Source organism: Oncorhynchus masou, chromosome 27 (genome assembly GCF_036934945.1).
Source record: "Oncorhynchus masou masou isolate Uvic2021 chromosome 27, UVic_Omas_1.1, whole genome shotgun sequence".
In the NCBI taxonomy this organism is placed as follows: domain Eukaryota; kingdom Metazoa; phylum Chordata; class Actinopteri; order Salmoniformes; family Salmonidae; genus Oncorhynchus; species Oncorhynchus masou.
In genome coordinates, this window is record NC_088238.1 from 46,126,039 (window position 1) to 46,145,229 (window position 19,191).

At 42.3% G+C, this 19,191-nt stretch overlaps 1 protein-coding gene across 1 annotated transcript; it reads right to left on the reverse strand.

Moving 5' to 3' along the window:
- Positions 1-501: 501 nt before the first annotated feature.
- Positions 502-18,806, reverse strand: LOC135515510 (uncharacterized). The gene is made up of 6 exons (XM_064939133.1): positions 18,780-18,806; positions 9,431-9,665; positions 2,537-2,614; positions 1,995-2,045; positions 1,667-1,873; positions 502-1,231 (listed from the first exon to the last, which is right to left on the reverse strand). Exons 1-6 carry the CDS (start codon positions 18,804-18,806, stop codon positions 1,023-1,025), a joined length of 807 nt encoding a protein of 268 aa, XP_064795205.1. The 3' UTR covers positions 502-1,022.
- Between the last annotated feature and the right edge of the window lie 385 nt (positions 18,807-19,191).

Here is a 19,191-nt window from a genome sequence, read left to right on the forward strand (position 1 = left end):
ATAGGTATTCCTCTTGTCCAGATGGGTTAGGGCAGTGTGCAGTGTGATTGCGATTGCATCAGCTGTGGACCTTTTGGGGTGGTAAGCAAATTGGAGTGGGTCTAGTGTGCCAGGTAGGGTGGAGGTGATATGATCCTTGACTAGTCTCTCAAAGCACTTCATGATGACGGAAGTGAGTGCTAAGAGGCGATAGTCGTTTAGCTCAGTTACCTTAGCTTTCTTGGGAACAGGAACAATGTTGGAAGCATGTGGGAACAGCAGACTGGGATAATTTTTGATTGAATACGTCCGTCAATATGTCCGTCAACACACCAGCCAGCTGGTCTGCGCCTGCTCTGAGGACACGGATAGGGATGCCGTCTGGGCCGGCAGCCTAGCGAGGGTTATCACGTTTAAATGTTTTACTCACGTTGGCTGCGGTGAAGGAGAGTCCGCATGTTTTGGTAGCGGACCGTGTCGGTGGCACTGTATTGTCCTCAAAGCGAGCAAAGAAGTTGTTTAGTTTGTCTCGGAGCAAGACATCGGGGTCCCCGATGGGGCTGGTTTTCTTTTTGTTGTCTGTGATTGACTGTAGACCCTGCCACATACCTCTCGTGTCTGAGCCGTTGAATTGAGACTCTACTTTGTGTCTGTACTGATGCTTAGCTTGTTTGATTGCCTTGCGGAGGGAATATGTTCCTATACTTCTGCACTTCTATACTTCTGAGTTTAATTCAACAATGTTCCAAGTTTAACCCCGAATCCAACAATGTCCAGGTAGTTTATTTTTCTCTCATCAGTCTGCATGGTGAATTTGAGATCCAGTCACAATACAACACTGGTACTCTGTAACAACAACTGCTTCAACATTGTATTATGTTATTATTACTATTATTACTAAACATAATCAGTCATATTGCTGAAATTGTGATTATAATGTTTAGTAAACATTATACACCCTCTCCTCCCCTCTCCTCCTCTCCAATACCATCTTCCTCTGCTCCTGTCTTGTATTGTTGTCTCTTCTCCTCCCCTCCTCTCCCTCATGATCTGTTGTCATCAGGGTCCCTCTTGCCCAGTATAAAGGCACAGACAAGCATACAGCATTCCCCCAGCAGCAGAAGGCCCAGCACAACGTAGGCTAGAGTGGTGGTCCAGAAGGCAAACAGGTACAGGGTCTTGTTGCAGTAGGGGTCCTCAGTCAGTGTCTGGTTGAAATTGGGCTGATAGATGGAGTAGATCCACACGTTACCTAGAGAGAGAGAGAGGGCGATATATATATATATATATATATATAAATATGAGAGAGAGAGAGAGAGAGAGAGAGGCCTTTGGTATGAAGTTGAAAAGACGGTCATTTTGTCAAGTAAATGTTTCCTAACAGAGTGTAAAACTCACAAGTCTGTTATTTTCGCAAGTCTTTCACTGTCACAGCTTGACATACGTTGTATTTTTGGTGGGAATCAGTTAGTTCTTGGAAGAGGTTAAAAGTGTGCTGGAACGCTTCCTCCTCCTCTCTCTCTCTCTCTCTCTCTCTCTCTCTCTCTTCTCTATTCTTCCTATTCCCCCCCCCCACACACACACACACACACACACACACACACACACACACACACACACACACACAGTGTTCTTTCTCTATCCTACCACACCGTCTTTCTCTCTCCCACGGGTCTCTCAGACTCACCGCTGATGAACCAGCAGAAGAGGAAGAGGGAGGCCAGGGTGCTCCAGGTGGTGCAGAGGTGGTTCAGGAGGTTGGGGGCCATGTCATCTGAGTCCTGGGCACATGATAGGCAGGAGAGCAGGGCTAGGGCCAGGCCGGAGGCCCCCATTACCACCAGGTAAATGGGGATGTAGTGCTGCCGGGGGCAGTCATACAGGTACACTGCACCTATAAAGTAATACATAGGGGTAGGAGAGTTTGGGATAGTCAGTTGCAGCAAGAAGGGGTTACAAAGTGTACAACAATGGTAAGGAAGGTGTATTATAAAAGTATTACTTCAGCTACTCACCTATGGTGATCTGAGCGATAGGAATGACACACGCAAGTAGTTTTGAGATACCTGGGGGAGAGAGAAGATAGAGGTTCAGATTTTTGCCCGAAACCCACTCTACATATTTTAGCTACATTTTCCCTTTGACTTAAAGTGGTAATCTGCAGCTACTACATACATTTTTGGATCTATATATTACTGATATGTACCCATTGATTATTAAATAATATAACTTAGAAATGTCTCATGAGCTTAGTTCAACTGTCATCCTCAGAACCCAAAATATAAGCTTGTTTGAATTTTACTCCAATGTTTGTATATAAAGTAAATGTAAATCGATAGCATGGATAGTCAGTCCTTGCATCCATAGCCATGTCTATGAATTATGCGATAGTGGTTACATTTCTGCAGCCCCATCCTTCAGCTGTTTACCAAGAGCTATATTATTGTTTCAAATGCGGAAGGGCGCTTTAAGTGGAAGTTAGGATTCGACCCTAAATGCACCATTCCATTGACCTGAGCAACTCTTAAGTGATGCAATGGGACGCATTTCATTCCACCTGAAATGGTTGGTTTGGAAGGGTGACCCATGTGTTGCAGCAGATTTCCCCTCTCCATCTTGTGCGACACAGTCAGTCCTACAGAGGGCGATAGAGAGCCATGACACAAACACGACATAGGACAGCTGTATTAATTCAGTGGTGTACAACGCTTGGAACATTGGAGATAGAAATGTAATGTATAGCTCTCACAATTCTCAATTAGCCACAACAGAGATAATAGATAAGAGATGATAGGTAATGATTTCAGTAGTAAACATACACTGCCGTCCAAAAGTTTGTGGTCACTTAGAAATGTCTTTGTTTTTGAAAGAAAAGCACAATTTTGTCCATTAAAATAACATCAACTTGAGCAGAAATACAGTGTAGACATTGTTAATCTTGTAAATTACTATTGTAGCTGGAAACAAGCAATGTTTTATGGAATATCTACATGGGCACACAGAGGCCTATTATCATCAACCATCCTTCATGTGCTCCAATGGCACGTTGTGTTAGCTAATCCAAGTTTATCATTTTAAAAGGCTAATTGATCATTAGAAAACCTTTTTGAAATTATGTTAGCACAGCTGACAACTTTTGTGCTGTTTTAAGAAGCAATGCAACTGGCCTTTAGACTAGTTGAGTATCTGGAGCGTCAGCATTTGTGGGTTCGATTGCCATCTCAAAATGTTCAGAAACAAAGAACTTTCTTCCGAAAGTCGTCGGTCTATTCTTGTTCTGAGAAATTAAAGCTATTCCATGTGAGAAATTGCCAAGAAACTGAAGATCTCGTACAACGCTGTGTACTACTCCCTTCACAGAACAGCGTAAACGGACTCTAACCAGAATAGAAAGAGGAGTGGGAGGCCCCGGTACACAACTGAGCAAGAGGTACATTAGAGTGTCGAGTTTGAGAAACAGACGCCTCACAAGTCCTCAACTGGCAGCTTCAATAATAAAGTGCCCGCAAAACACCAGCGTCAACGTCAACAGTGAAGAGGCGACTCAGGAATGCTGACCTTCTAGGCAGAGTTGCAAATAAAAAGCCATATCTCAGACCGGCAAATAAAAATAAAAGATTTAAATGGGCAAAAGAAAACAGACACTGGACAGAGGACCTCTTGCACCCAAAGTATACATGCAGTACAAGTTAAAAGTTTGGACACACCTACTCATTCAAGGGTTTTCTTTATTTTTACTATTTTCTACCTTGTAGAATAATAGTGAAGACATCAAAACTATGAAATGACACATATGGAATCATGTAGTAACCAAAAAAGTGTTAAACAAATCAAAACAATATTTTATGTTTGAGATTCCTCAAAGTAGCCACCCTTGATGACAGATTTGCACACTCTTGGCATTTTCTCAACCAGCTTCATGAGGTAATCGCCTGGAATGCATTTCAATTAACAGGTGACACTTAATGGAATAGTGGAATTCATTTCCTTCTTAATGCGTTTGAGCCAATCAGTTGTGTTGTGACAAGGTAGGGGTGGTATACAGAAGATAGCCCTATTTGGTAAAAGACAGCTCAAATAAGCAAAGAGAAACGACAGTCCATCATTACTTTAAGACATGAAGGTCAGTCAATCTGTAAAATTTCAAGAACTTTGAAAGTTTCTTCTAGTGCAGTCACAAAAACCAATTAGCGCTATGATGAAACTGGCTCTTATGATGACCGCCACTGGAAAGGAAGAGCCAGAGTTACCTCTGCTGCAGAGGATAAGTTCATTAGAGTTACCAGTTATTAGAGAAACCACTACTAAAGGACACCAATAAGAAGAAGAGACTTGCTTGGGCCAAGAAACACGAGCAATGGACATTAGACCGGTGGAAATCTGTCCTTTGGTCTGATGAGTCTAAATTGAAATTTTTGGTTCCAACTGCCATGTCTTTGGAAGACGCAGAGTAGGTGAACAAATTATCTTTGCATGTGTGGTTCCCACCGTGAAGCATGGAGGAGGAGGTGTGATGGTGTTGGGGTGGTTTGCTGGTGACACTGTCAGTGATTTATTTAGAATTCAAGGCACATTTAACCAGCATGGCTACCACAGCATTCTGCAGAGATATGCCATCCCATCTGGTTTGCGCATAGTGGGACTATCATTTGTTTTTCAACAGGACAATGACCCAATACACCTCCAGGCTATGTAAGGGCTATTTGACCAAGAAGGAGAGTGATGGAGTGCTGCATCAGATGACCTGGCCTCCACAATCACCCGACCTCAATCCAATTGAGATGGTTTGGGATGAGTTGGACCGCAGAGGGAAGGAAAAGCAGCCAAAAAGTGCTCAGCAAGTATGGGAACTAATTCAAGACTGTTGGAAAAGCATTCTAGGTAATGCTGGCTGAGAGAATGCCAAGAGTGTGCAAAGCTGTCATAAAGGCAAAGGGTGGCTACTTTGAAGAATTTCAAATATTAAAATATGTTTTGATTTGTTTAACACTTTTTTTGGTTACTACATGATACCATATGTGTTATTTCAAAGTTGATGTCTTCACAATTATTCTACAATGTTGAAAATATTAAAAATAAAGAAATCCTTGAATGAGTAGGTGTGTCCAAACTTTTGACTTGTACTGTATGTATAAACATACATGATGTCACCTATACATCTCATGTTTGTGATGTTGAGATATGATGTTATCTACCATTTATACAAACGTAAAGTGCATTCGGAAAGTATTCAGACCCCTTCCCTTTTTCCACAATTTGTTTCATTACAGCCTTATTCTAAAATGGATTAAATAAAACCTTTTTCTCATCAATCTCCACACATAATGACAAATCAAAAAGAGGTTTTTAGAAATGTTTGCAAATTTATAAAAACTAAAAACAGAAATAACATATTCACATACGTATTCAGACCCTTTGCAATGAGACTCGAAATTGAGCTCAGGTGCATCCTGTTTCCATTGATTATCCTTGAGATGTTTCTATAACTTAATTGGAGTCCACCTGTGGTAAATCCAATTGATTGGACATGATTTGGAAAGGCACACGCCTGTCTATATAAGGTCCCACAGTTGACTGTGCATGTCAAAGCAAAAACCAAGCCATGAGGTCGAAGGAATTGTCCGTAGAGCTCTGAGATAAGATTGGCAAGCATCACGTCGGGAGGAAACCTGGCACCTTCCCTACGGTGAAGCATGGTGGTGGCAGCATTGTGCTGTGGGGATGATTTTCAGCGTCAAGTACTGGGAGACTAGTCAGGATCGAGGGAAAGATGAACGGAGAGAGATCAGAGAGATCCTTGATGAAAACCTCCTCATGAGCGCTCAGGACCTCAGACTGGGGCGAATGTTCACCTTCCATCTGGACAACGACCTTAAGCACACAGCCAAAACAATGCAGGAGTGGCTTTCGGACAGGTCTCTGAATGTCCTTGAGTGGCCCAGCCAGAGCCTGAACTTGAACCCAATCGAACATCTTGAGACCTGGAAATAGGTATGCAGCAACGCTCCCCATCCAACCTGACAGAGCTTGAGAAGATCTGCAGAGAATAATTGGAAAAACTCCCCAAATACAGGTGTGCCAAGCTTTTAGCGCCATACCCAAGAAGACTCAAGGCTGTAATCGCTGCCAAAGGTGCTTCTACAAAGTACTGAGTAAAAGATCTGAATACTTATGTAAATGTAATATTTCAGTTTTTGTTTTGTCATTATGTGGTATTGTCTGTGGATTAGAGGGGGGATAATTATTTAATCAATTTTAGAACACGGCTGTAACTTAACAAAATGTAGAAAAAGTCAATGGGTCTTAATCCTTTCTGAATGCACTGTATATCTGCCATGAAAAGTTGACACAAACATCAATCACACAATCACCAATCCCATAACTATACACACACCTGTCTGTCTTTGCTGGCCCTGACCTATATTTTATGTTCTTAGCTTTGCAATGTCACCTCTCGTTGTGTTTTCATACAAAGTTTTATGTTTGGTTGAAGTTACATGAAATAGTGAAGTAACCTGACCTGTCACACTTGTTCACGTTAGCATTTTGTTAGTCCATCACAGACTATATCTTTTTCAATAAAACACAGTAGGACAGTTCTACATTACAATTAATAATATTTAGCTACTACAATGTCATTTAATAATATTAAGTTAATACCAATAACCAAGAACCTATGCAGACAATTGATAACCAGTAATGATCAGCCTCTTATTCTTTCGGCTACTCTATGTCCAATGAACGCGCATCCATGGATTGTCGGCAATAGAATGTAGGCTATGATAAAAAAAGATCAATTAAAAACCTTTACAGAATTTGGCAAAACATGTCACATGTATTTGATGGTCAACTTTGATGGTCAACTTACCTTGGTTGTGCGTGTGTCAGTGAAGTAAACACGACTACTGAGAGATCTACGCTTGAGGAAAGTCAGAAAATAATTAAATTACACCATTTCTCATCAACTGACCGAGCCACCGCTCTCGACAGCACATGCTCTTGAGGTCCCTCATCTGGTGCTGCGGGCGACTGAAAGCAGCCAAGATAACAAGCTACTGTTGGCTACCTTATCGAAACGGTACGGGCGACTGACAATTTACAATGTTACAGTAAGGCAGCACAACTTCATTTGAATAGATTGGCAACCATTTGAATTATGCCAACTTAAATAGAGTAGGTCAAATGAAACACACCAGTCTCGAAGCCCTGGCCTTTTTATTGTGGAAGAACACAACACACATTTTATCAATTCAATGGACGAGCAATGTCAGAGCGGCATTGGCTAAGATACAGTAGAACAGCATATAATACAGTATATACATATGAGTAGAGTAACGCAACATATGTAAACATTATTAAAGTGACATTATTAAAGTGACTAGGGATTTCAAGTCTGTGTATATAGGCAGCAGCCTCTGTGCTCGTGAAGCAGCAGCTACTCCTCCTGGGGTCCACATGAAACATGACATAATACAGAACATTAATAGACCTCACACTCAACGTCAACAAAACTAAGGAGATGATTTTGGACTTCAGGAAACAGCAGAGGGAACACCCCCCTATCCACATCGATGGGACAGTAGTGGAACAATAGTGGCAAGGTAGTAAGTTTTAAGTTCCTCGGTTTACACATCACAGACACACTGAATTGGTCCACTCACACAGACAGCATCGTGAAGAAGGCGCAGCAGCGCCTCTTCAACCTCAGGAGGCTGACGAAATTCGGCTTGTCACCAAAAGCACTCACAAACCTCTACAGATGCACAATCGAGAGCATCCTGTCGGGCTGTATCACCGCCTGGTACGGCAACTGCACCTCCCACAACCGTAAGGCTCTCCAGAGGGTAGTGAGGTCTGCACAACGCATCACCGGGGGCAAACTACCTGCCCTCCAGGACACCTACACCACCCGATGTCACAGGAAGGCCATAAAGATCATCAAGGACAACAACCACCCGAGCCACTGCCTGTTCACCCCGATATCGTCCAGAAGGCGAGGTCAGTACAGGTGCATCAGACTGAAAAACAGCTTCTATCTCAAGGCCATCAGACTGTTAAACAGCCACCACTAACATTGAGTGGCTGCTGCCAACACACAGACTCAACTCCAGCCACTTTAATAATGGGAATTGATGGGAATTGATGTAAAATATATCACTAGCCACTTTAAACAATGCTACTTAGTATTATGTTTACATACCCTACATTATTTATCTCATAGGTATACGTATATACTGTACTCTATATCATCTACTGCATCTTTGTGTAATACATGTATCACTAGCCACTTTAAACTATGCCACTTTGTTTACATACTCATCTCATATGTATATACTGTACTCGATACCACCTACTGCATCTTGCCTATGCCGCTCTGTACCATCACTCATTCATAAATCTTTATGTACATATTCTTTATCCCTTTACACTTATGTGTATAAGGTAGTAGTTTTGGAAATGTTAGCGAGATTACTCGTTGGTTATTACTGCATTGTCGGAACTAGAAGCACAAGCATTTCTCTACACTCGCATTAACATCTGCTTACCATGTGTATGTGACAAATAAAATTAGATTTGATTTGACAACAGCTCAAGGACAGAACTACATAAATTATTTTATTTCTTACAAAAGGCACACTTATGTAACAGTATAACTTTAGTCTGTCCCTCTCCTCGCCCCAACCTGGGCTCGAACCAGGGACCCTCTGCACACATCAACAGTCACCCTCGGTGCATCGTTACCCATCGCTCCACAAAATGCGCAGCCCTTGCAGAGCAAGGGGAACCACTATTTCAAGGTCTCAAAGTGAGTGACTTCACCGATTGAAATGCTATTAGCGGGCACCACCTCTAACTAGCTAGCCATTTCACATCGGTCACACTTAGCCTACATATTAATATGTACACAAACTATCTAGGTCAAATAGGGGAGAGGCGTTGTGCTTAGGCCTAGTATTTGTCAAGCACTAAGATGATGGTCACACAATTTGATCCAGTTAGTTATTATAATTGTAATGATTTACGAACTACAGCTGGGGCAAAATCGGACCAATAGTCAGCCCAGGCATTTTAACACACCAGTCCATTTTCTTTGGGTGTGAGTTTTCTTTGATGGGCCGTTCCACTAAACTATTTCAGGGCGGGTTTTGTGAAGTGGAACAGCAGCCTATTAGCCAAATTATTATCATTCTGCTCAAAAATGGTAACGAAAATATTTGTCTACCAAGGTACATTTTAAATCTTGAAAATCAAAGTGGGAATTAATATTTTTATTTTAATCTTCAGATTTTTGGCAACATAATGGCACAAATTGACCCATTGATTGCTTATTTTCTATGATGACATCTACATTTTTACATTATCTCACACCCCAAAATAGACAAATTCATGTAAATTACTATTGGTATTGTGAATAGTGAATTGCATTAATAATGAGCAGTGTTGGACTCACTCTGCCCAGTTACCACATACTCCTTATACTCCACACTCTCCACATACTCCACACTCTCTTCATGTCTCACACTCTCATCATGCCCCACACTCTCCTGAGTCTCCACACACACCTCAATCCCCATACAAACCTCAGTCCCCACACACAGGTCAGTCCCCACACTTCCGTCAGTCCCCACACACTCCTTAGGTTCAACACAGTCCTCAGTCTCCACAACCCTCAAAGGCTCAACAACCTGCACAGGTTTGACATTGTCAGACTTGCATAAAGAGACACAGCAGACCAGACAAAGTATGCAGCATTTACATACATCAAAAAACACAAGCCCCACATACATATAATAATGTCCAATATGATGGTGGTAGAGGCCACAAAGAGGTATAGAGATTTGTTGCAGTATACTATGTTGCCGATGATCTCTTTCCGTGCGTAGTTGGGTTGGAATACAGAGAAGGTCCAAAAATGGCCTGTAGACAAAGCAGTAGGAAATGTAATCAATGTACACAGTTTGAGAGATCTTGTGTAGTTTTGTGCAGTGTCGAGTTAAGGCTAAGTTAGATAAAAGTTTGGTCCAAATCAGACTATATTTATAGAATATTATATGAATACTATAAATTAAAATGGGCAATTTGGCAATCAATTAGCTTCTCAGAGATCAAATTATTTTTCAACAAAATAATGCTGCAGAAATCCTAATCTTATCTGTTTCTAACTACAGAAATGATTTCAGAACAATCTGAGATGGTGCTTGCTGAAATGACAGTTTCAGTACATTCCTACATTCCTTCCTACCTTCCTTCCTTCAAGTAATCACTGAGCTGATAATATTGGATTGTTGGAAGCAATACAGAAACATATCAGTGATTACCTCAAAGAAAGGAGGGAGGAAAGGTGTGAGGAAGGAAGCATTTAAAAAATATTCAAACCAGGCAACATGTATCGTAATTTGATGTCTCGTACCAATAATGAGCCAGATTATGATCATGAACCAAAATAGTTAAGACAAATGTTGGCACACAACACGGTCCTTGCAGCAGGAGAAGAATACATAGAGGAGACCGAAAGATCCAGAAATTATCATGTGGATAGGGATGACACGTTTCACTGGGCAGTCATCAGCGTACACAGAACCTATGTGGAGAAGTAGAGGAGTTTTGTCAATGAAAGATGATGCGGTATGATAACTGTTACGGATAAAGTTATCCTGTGTGTGTGTGTGTATCCTGTGTGTGTGTTTCTTTTCTCTCCTTCTCCCCTCACAGGTGAAAATCATCACTCCCCAATCAATCATCAATCAGAAGACACACCTCCTCCAATTTCCTGACCTATCACAGTTCCTTCCCCATGGTTTAAAAACCCCATTTGTTTGTTCTAGAGCCCAGCTCAGCTCAGCTCAATCTCTCTGTAAATGCCATGTCTGTAGGTCTCTGTGTTTCACTCTCGCTTTGTGTCTTAACCTCTCTTTTGTTTAAGCACCTCATAGCACTTTGTCATCACCTGTGAGTATTGTTTTTGGTTATGGTGTTTGTGTTTGATTGCTGGTGGAAAAGGGGGAAACCAAGACAAGTCGCCCATGGGCATACACTACCCGTAGGTGAACTTTGTTAAATACACTAGTTAGAACTGGGCGGACCACCCACTGTATTTTTGGTTAGTTAGTTAGCTGTTGTTAAAGTAGGCTAGTCTAGCTTAGGGGTGTTTTTGAATACTTATTGTTTCTTTCCTTGGGTCCAGCTCAGCCCCTTTTCCTGCTCCCCCCATTACCGTGTGTTTATAAATAAACCTAGAGTTTGACGGTAGATTTCAGTTGTCGTGCTTATTTCGTTCACACTTTTCCTTTGTCACAATAATAATTTGCATGAGTTATGTTACGAGTCTCATTACCATCCCCCTAGACTGTCGGGCCAAAAGGGATTCGTAACATAAGTGGAGCCTCGTCCGGGATATGTCATAACTGACACCCATGCCGCTCATGTAGATTGTTGTAGTGGTATAGTTCAGTGTTGAGCGTCATAGCTGAAGTAGCATTAGTGTTTGCTATTTCCTTTGGCACTTGTGAAGTAGTGTAAAAATGACTACTTTTGATTTGAAATCTTTTTGGATAACCCTTCGTGGGAGGTTTTTGACAAATGTCGTAGAGTTGATTTAATGACCTTGGCTGACCATTATTCAGTATCGATTCCGCAGAGTTTAGTTAAGGCGGAGGTGAAACGGATAGTATTAAATGTATTGTTGGAAGAGCAGGTGCTTGTGTTACCGCTGCCTGAGCCTACTACCCCTGTAGCGGATGTTGCTGCTCCTGTAAGACCATTGGTGTCTGATAATGAGGGAGAGGCTAAAACACCAGCCACATTGTCCCATTTTGATCCACTCTCCCCACTGTCAAATGGTGATGCCAGGAGGGATGTCCGTTTAGCACAGTTCCAACTGGAGGTGGAAGAGAGAGCCCAAATTAGGCGAGAGACTCTCCAGTTGGAGATGTGTAAAATAGAGGCAGAAAAAGAACGAGAACAACGGCATTTGGAGATGTGTAAAATTGAGGCAGACAGAGAACAAAGGCAGTTGGAGTTCAAAATGCGCCAGATGGAACTTGAGGCAGAGACAGCGAGGCTAGCCTCCGGTCCTACTGTGCCTGTTTGTGAGCCGTCCTCACCTGCTGTGTCCTCAAACACGTTTGACATTAGTAGGCAGATTGCCTTAGTACCTTTGTTCAGAGAGTCAGAGGTTGACTCCTATTTTTGTGTATTTGAGCGTATAGCCGTAGCATTGAAATGGCCTGAAGAGGTTTGGTGCCTATTACTTCAGTGTAAATTAACTGGTAAAGCCCAAGAGGTTTTGTCAGCGCTACCTCTGGAGGACAGTTTGAATTATGAAGTGGTCAAAGCTACTGTTCTTCGTGCCTATGAGCTTGTGCCTGAGGCATACCGACAGAGATTTAGGTCTCATAGAAAGTCTTCTAGTAAGACTTATGTGGAATTTGCTAGAGACAAGGGAAATCTGTTTGATAAATGGCATGCTGCTAGTAAGGTAACTGATTTCAACTCTCTCCGGGAGTTAATCTTGTTGGAAGAGTTTAAAAATTGCTTACCCGAACGCATTGTAGTTTACCTAAACAAACAGAAAGTATCCACCCTGGCAGAAGCGTCTGTGTTGGCAGACGAGTTTGTGTTGACGCACAAGAGTGTGTTTTCGGCTCAAACTGAGAGTAGAGCCACTGAGTTTCCTACCTTTAGTCCTAGTCGGCCAGCAGTAGTATGTCAAGCACGCCAGAAGAATGAGCGTCCATGTTTCTATTGTCATAAAGTAGGACATATGATTAATGATTGCTTCCTGCTTAAACGCAAACAAGGGATGCCTCTTCGTGCCAAGCCACCAACAGGTGTTGCTCTAATTCGTACGGTTGTGAGGTCTGCAACAAAACAGGTGCCTCAGGGTAACTGTAGTTTGAAAGTCTCAGTCCCCGACCGCAGTTATGAACCATTCATTTTCGAGGGGTTTGTGTCCCTAACGAATGACGAAGCGTCTCAGCGTCCGGTTAAAATCCTTAGAGATACTGGTGCGGCGCAGTCGTTTATATTGTCTGATGTGTTGCCCTTATCTGATGATACATACTGTGGTTCCAGTGTGTTAGTGCAGGGTATTGAAATGGGTTTTGTCCCAGTGCCATTGCACTTTGTGAAAGTACACTCTGAGTTAATCAGTGGAATATTCAGAGTGGGGTACGCCCTATGTTGCCAGTGAAAGGTGTGACCTTCATAATGGGTAACGATATTGCCGGAGGAAATGTAGTACCCGTATTGGAAGTATTGGATAAAAGTGACCACTCTCTCTCGAATGAGCTGGCACAGAATTATCCACATGTGTTCCCCGCTTGTGCCGTCACTCGTGCTCAGGCACGACAAGAGGGTGATGAGATAGATTTGTCGAACACTGTTCTGTTCAAAGAGGTTGATCAAGAGGATGGATTGTGTGATACCTCTGAGAAGCTGATCACCTCTGACAAACAGCCTAGGAAAGAATCAAAGAACGTTGAACTTATTGCTGATGCAATACAGTTACCAGTCACTCGTGAGCAGCTGATTGCTAACCAAAAGGTTGACAACAAGCTTGCTAAATGTTTTTCTAGTGTTGTCTCATTGGAAGATGTAAAGAAGAAGAACGTGGCTTACTTCATTGATGGTAATCTCCTCATGCGTAAATGGAAATCCCATGTTGACGCGGATGGAGATTGGAATGCTGTTTACCAAATAGTAATTCCTACAGCCTTTCGACAAAATGTGTTATCCCTTGCTCATGATCACCAGTGGTCTGGTCATTTAGGAATCACAAAAACTTATGATCGGATCCTTCGACATTTCTTTTGGCCGGGTTTAAAACAAGATGTGGCTCAGTTCTGTCGGACATGCCACACATGTCAGATAATAGGAAAACCAAATCAGGTTATTCCTCCCGCTCCTCTTTGTCCCATACCTGTCATAGGTGAACCATTCGAGCATGTGGTGGTTGATTGTGTCGGACCGTTACCGAAGACAAAATCGGGTAACCAGTTTTTGTTAACGATAATGTGTATGGCTACAAGATACCCCGAGGCCATTCCTCTGAGAAGGATTACAGCCCCGGTAGTGAGTAAAGCCTTAATAAAATTCTTCACGACATTCGGGTTACCTAGGGTGGTACAAAGCGATCAAGGTACCAATTTCCTATCCAAGCTCTTCAGGCAGGTGTTAAAATCCTTGTCAATTACGCACCGTGTGTCAAGCGCCTATCACCCAGAGTCTCAGGGTGCACTTGAAAGATGGCATCAGACACTGAAGTCTATGCTACGTAAATATTGTTTGGAATCTGAGGAAGATTGGGATGAGGGAGTTCCTCTAGTTTTGTTTGCTGCTCGTGAAACTGTGCAGGAGTCCCTAGGTTTCAGCCCGGCTGAACTGGTGTTTGGTCACACAATGAGAGGACCAATGAAAGTCCTTAAAGAACAGTTCTTGTCCCAAGAGTTGTGTACCAGAGATGAGAATGTGTTGGACTACGTTAGTCGCTTTCGTGAGCGCCTACACCAAGCTTGTGCTCTCGCAAAGGAAGCTCTGTCTTCCTCACAGAGGAGCATGAAAAGACAATATGATAAAGAGGCTGTTTCTCGTCCACTACAGCCAGGTGACCAAGTACTGGTGTTATTACCTGTTCCAGGATCTTCACTGTCAGCTCGTTTCTCGGGTCCTTATTTAATTGAAAAGAAAATAAGTGAAACTGACTATGCGCTTCAAACTCCTGATAGACAACGCCAATCTCGTGTGTGTCACATTAACATGTTGAAAGCTTACCACACCCGACCCATCACACAGTTAGAGAGTTCAAAAACAGAGGAAGGTACTGCTGTCTCCTCTGCTACTACTGCTATGATAGTGGACTGTCATATTGATGATGATGGCTTGGAGTTGCGCAATACTCAGCAGCAGTGTGTTAGATTGCCCAACTCAGAAATGCTGCTGTCTATCCAATCCGGTCTGGTTCATTTAACGGATGGACAGGCCAATGATATTGTGAGGCTACTACACAGTTTTCCATGTCTCTTTAATGACGTTCCTACTCGCACAAATGTGTTGGAACATGACATTAATGTTGGAAATGCTACACCTATCAAGCAACACCCATATCGTATCAACGCTTCCAAGAGGAAGATAATGAGGGATGAGGTGAGATATTTGTTGGAGAATGACCTGGCTAAGCCAAGTTCAAGCCCTTGGAGTTCTCCTTGCATTTTGGTTCCTAAACCTGATGGTACGTCCAGGTTATGTACGGATTATCGAAAGGTAAATTCTGTCACTATGCCAGATTCGTTCCCGTTACCCCGACTGGACGACTGTATCGACACTATTGGTGCTGCTAAGTACGTAACTAAGTTAGACCTCTTAAAAGGTTACTGGCAGGTTCCGTTAACTTCACGTGCTTCTGAGATTTCTGCCTTTGTGACCCCAGACAACTTCCTACAGTACTCAGTCATGGCTTTTGGGATGCGAAATGCACCAGCCACCTTCCAACGACTGGTTAACTCCGTATTAGCTGGCGTTCCTAATTGTAGTGCATACCTTGATGACCTAGTGATTTATTCGTCTGAGTGGTCAGATCATGTTGACTCGATAAGGGTAGTATGTGAACGGTTGGCAGCTGCTTCTCTAACCGTGAACTTGGCAAAGTGCGAGTTTGGGAAGGCTACTGTTACCTATCTCGGTAAAGAGGTTGGCCATGGACAGGTGCGCCCTGTTAATGCCAAGGTCTTGGCTATAACTGCATTCCCTGCACCTACCACCAGACGAGAGCTACGCCGCTTTTTAGGGATGGTTGGCTACTACCGTAGCTTCTGTAAAAATTTCTCTGCGGTAGTTGCTCCATTGACCGATTTGCTTAGTCCGGCTAGATCATTTGAGTGGTCCCCTGATTGTAAGAGAGCTTTTGAATCAGCGAAAGCACTCTTATGTAGTACACCTGTACTTGCTGCTCCTGATTTTGAACAACCGTTCAAACTTGAGGTAGATGCTAGTGCCAGAGGTGCTGGTGCTGTTCTACTGCAGCAGGACAAGAGTGGAGTGGATCATCCCGTTTGTTATTTTTCACGTAAATTTAATAAATGTCAAACAAACTATGCGACAATAGAACAAGAAGCTCTTGCTTTGTTGTTGGCTCTGCAATACTTTGAAGTATATATTGGTTCCAGTGCCCCACCCGTGATTGTATATACTGACCATAACCCCTTAGTTTTTCTCCACCGAATGTACAACCAGAACCAGCGCCTTATGCGTTGGGCGCTGATTGTACAAAATTATAATTTGGAGATCCGCCACAAAAAGGGTTCTGATAATGTGTTGGCAGATGCTTTGTCTCGTGTGTGAAAATGATTTCTGCATGTTTTGCAAGGTTGTTGCTTTGTTGGGAGTATTAATTGAAATACTGTAGTCGCAACCCCTAGGGTTGCTCTTTTAAGGGTGGGAGTGTTACGGATACAGTTATCCTGTGTGTGTGTGTGTATCCTGTGTGTGTGTTTCTTTTCTCTCCTTCTCCCCTCACAGGTGAAAATCATCACTCCCCAATCAATCATCAATCAGAAGACACACCTCCTCCAATTTCCTGACCTATCACAGTTCCTTCCCCATGGTTTAAAAACCCCATTTGTTTGTTCTAGAGCCCAGCTCAGCTCAGCTCAATCTCTCTGTAAATGCCATGTCTGTAGGTCTCTGTGTTTCACTCTCGCTTTGTGTCTTAACCTCTCTTTTGTTTAAGCACCTCATAGCACTTTGTCATCACCTGTGAGTATTGTTTTTGGTTATGGTGTTTGTGTTTGATTGCTGGTGGAAAAGGGGGAAACCAAGACAAGTCGCCCATGGGCATACACTACCCGTAGGTGAACTTTGTTAAATACACTAGTTAGAACTGGGCGGACCACCCACTGTATTTTTGGTTAGTTAGTTAGCTGTTGTTAAAGTAGGCTAGTCTAGCTTAGGGGTGTTTTTGAATACTTATTGTTTCTTTCCTTGGGTCCAGCTCAGCCCCTTTTCCTGCTCCCCCCATTACCGTGTGTTTATAAATAAACCTAGAGTTTGACGGTAGATTTCAGTTGTCGTGCTTATTTCGTTCACACTTTTCCTTTGTCACAATAATAATTTGCATGAGTTATGTTACGAGTCTCATTACCATCCCCCCTAGACTGTCGGGCCAAAAGGGATTCGTAACAATAACGATATGTTTTTCTTACTAGCTACTTACCCAAGACAACGAAGGTCACAAAAACTGCAACCCATAAAAACTGCAATCCAGCTTGCAAACTGCAGAATTAGACAACACAAAATGTTTTTGTTGTTGTTTCATGCCCTATCTATGGTTGCATAGCATGATGATAAACATCTTTACATTTTAGAAACCTTTATAAATGTATACATTTATAATCCTGTACATTTATAAACAGACATGTGTCAGTCATTGTTTCCCTACCCTTCAGTTATCATCAACAGCACAGCCATACCATGACTAACTGTTCTCTAAAGGGGTGCAATATGTATATTAAGAGTTATGATGTCATGTTACAAGGGTCACAGATCAGAGCTATCCTGGTCTAGGAGAGAAAGAATAGAAGGGCAGAAATCCTGTGAGTTAATACATTTCCTACCTACTGTAGCTGTAGAACTTGCGTTCTCTTTAGTGGTCAGACACTTACGCTGCTGAACACCAAATCAACTATAAATGCAGAAGTGAAAAGGGAATTGGAACGTCGCTAAAAATGGAACTACGGTGACCTTACAGTAACAGTATGAATCTAAAGGTAGTACTTTCAGTTTGATGAATGATAAGAAACTCCACATTCTCCGGACTTTATCACTACTGCATCTTGTGGGTGGCAGCAGATTTGACGTCTTAATCCTGCATCTTAATTCAAACACAAACACTATATTGATTTAAAGTTGCAGTTTTATTCAGCAGTGGCATTGCCTGTCACATATAAATATATATATATTTTTTAATTATTCAGTTAATAAAGCTGCATGGTCTCTTTTTTGCTTTCTTGAGTAAGGGATCTCCAAAATGCAGGTGTTTCAGCTTTGCTCTGTGCTTTCTGTGGTGATGGGGAAGCCAGGTTGGTAATGTTCTCTAGTTGGGACGTGATTGGCTCAGTGTTCTGAAAGCTTGGCACATCTAGCCACTGGGATTTTTGCCCATTCTTCAAGGCAAAACTGTTCTTAACTGACTTGCCTAGTAAAATACAAAACTCCTGACCAGTTTCCCAGTCCCTGCTGATGAAAAACATCCCCACAGCATGATGCTGCCACCACCAAGCTTCATTGTGGGGATGGTTTCTTGGGGTGATGAGAGGTGTTGGGTTTGCACAAGACATAGTGTTTTCCTTGATGGCCAGAAAGCTCAATTTTAGTCTCGTCTGACCAGAGTACCTTCTTCCATATGTTTGGGGAGTCTCCCACATGCCTTTTGGCAAACACCAAACGTGTTTGCTTATTTTTTTATTTAAGCAAATGCTTTTTTCTGGCCACTCTTCTCGAAAGCCCAGCTCTGTGGAGTGTATAGCTTAAAGTGGTCCTATGGACAGATAATCCAATCTCCAATGTGGAGCATTGCAGCTCCTTCAGGCTGATCTTTGGTCTCTTTGTTGCCTCTCTGATTAATTCCCTCCTTGCCTGGTCTGTGAGTTTTGGTGGGCGGCCCTCTCTTGGCAGGTTTGTTGTGGTATCATATTATTTCCATTTTTTAATAATGGATTTAATGGTGCTCTGCGGGATATTCAAAGTTTCTGATATTTTTTATAACCCAACCCTGATCTGTACTTCTCCACAACTTTGTCCCTGACCTGTTTGGAGAGCTCCTTGGTCTTCATGGTGCCGCTTGTTTGGTGGTGCCCCTAGCTTAGTGGTGTTGCAGACTCTGGGGCCTTTCAGAACAGGTGTATATATACTGAGATCATGTGACAGATTATGTGACACTTAAATGAAGTCCACCTGTGTGCAATCTAACTAATCATGGGACTTCTGAAGATTATTGGTTGCACCAGATCTTATTTCGGGTTTCATAGTGAAGGGGTTGAATACATATGCACAGACCACTTTTCCGTTTTAACAAGTTATTTTTGTCATTTCACTTCATATTTTGTGTATGTCCATTACATGCAATCCAAATAAAAATCCTTTTAAATTACAGGTTATAACGCAACAAAATAGGAAAAACACCAAGGGGGATGAATACTTTTGCAAGGCACTGTATAC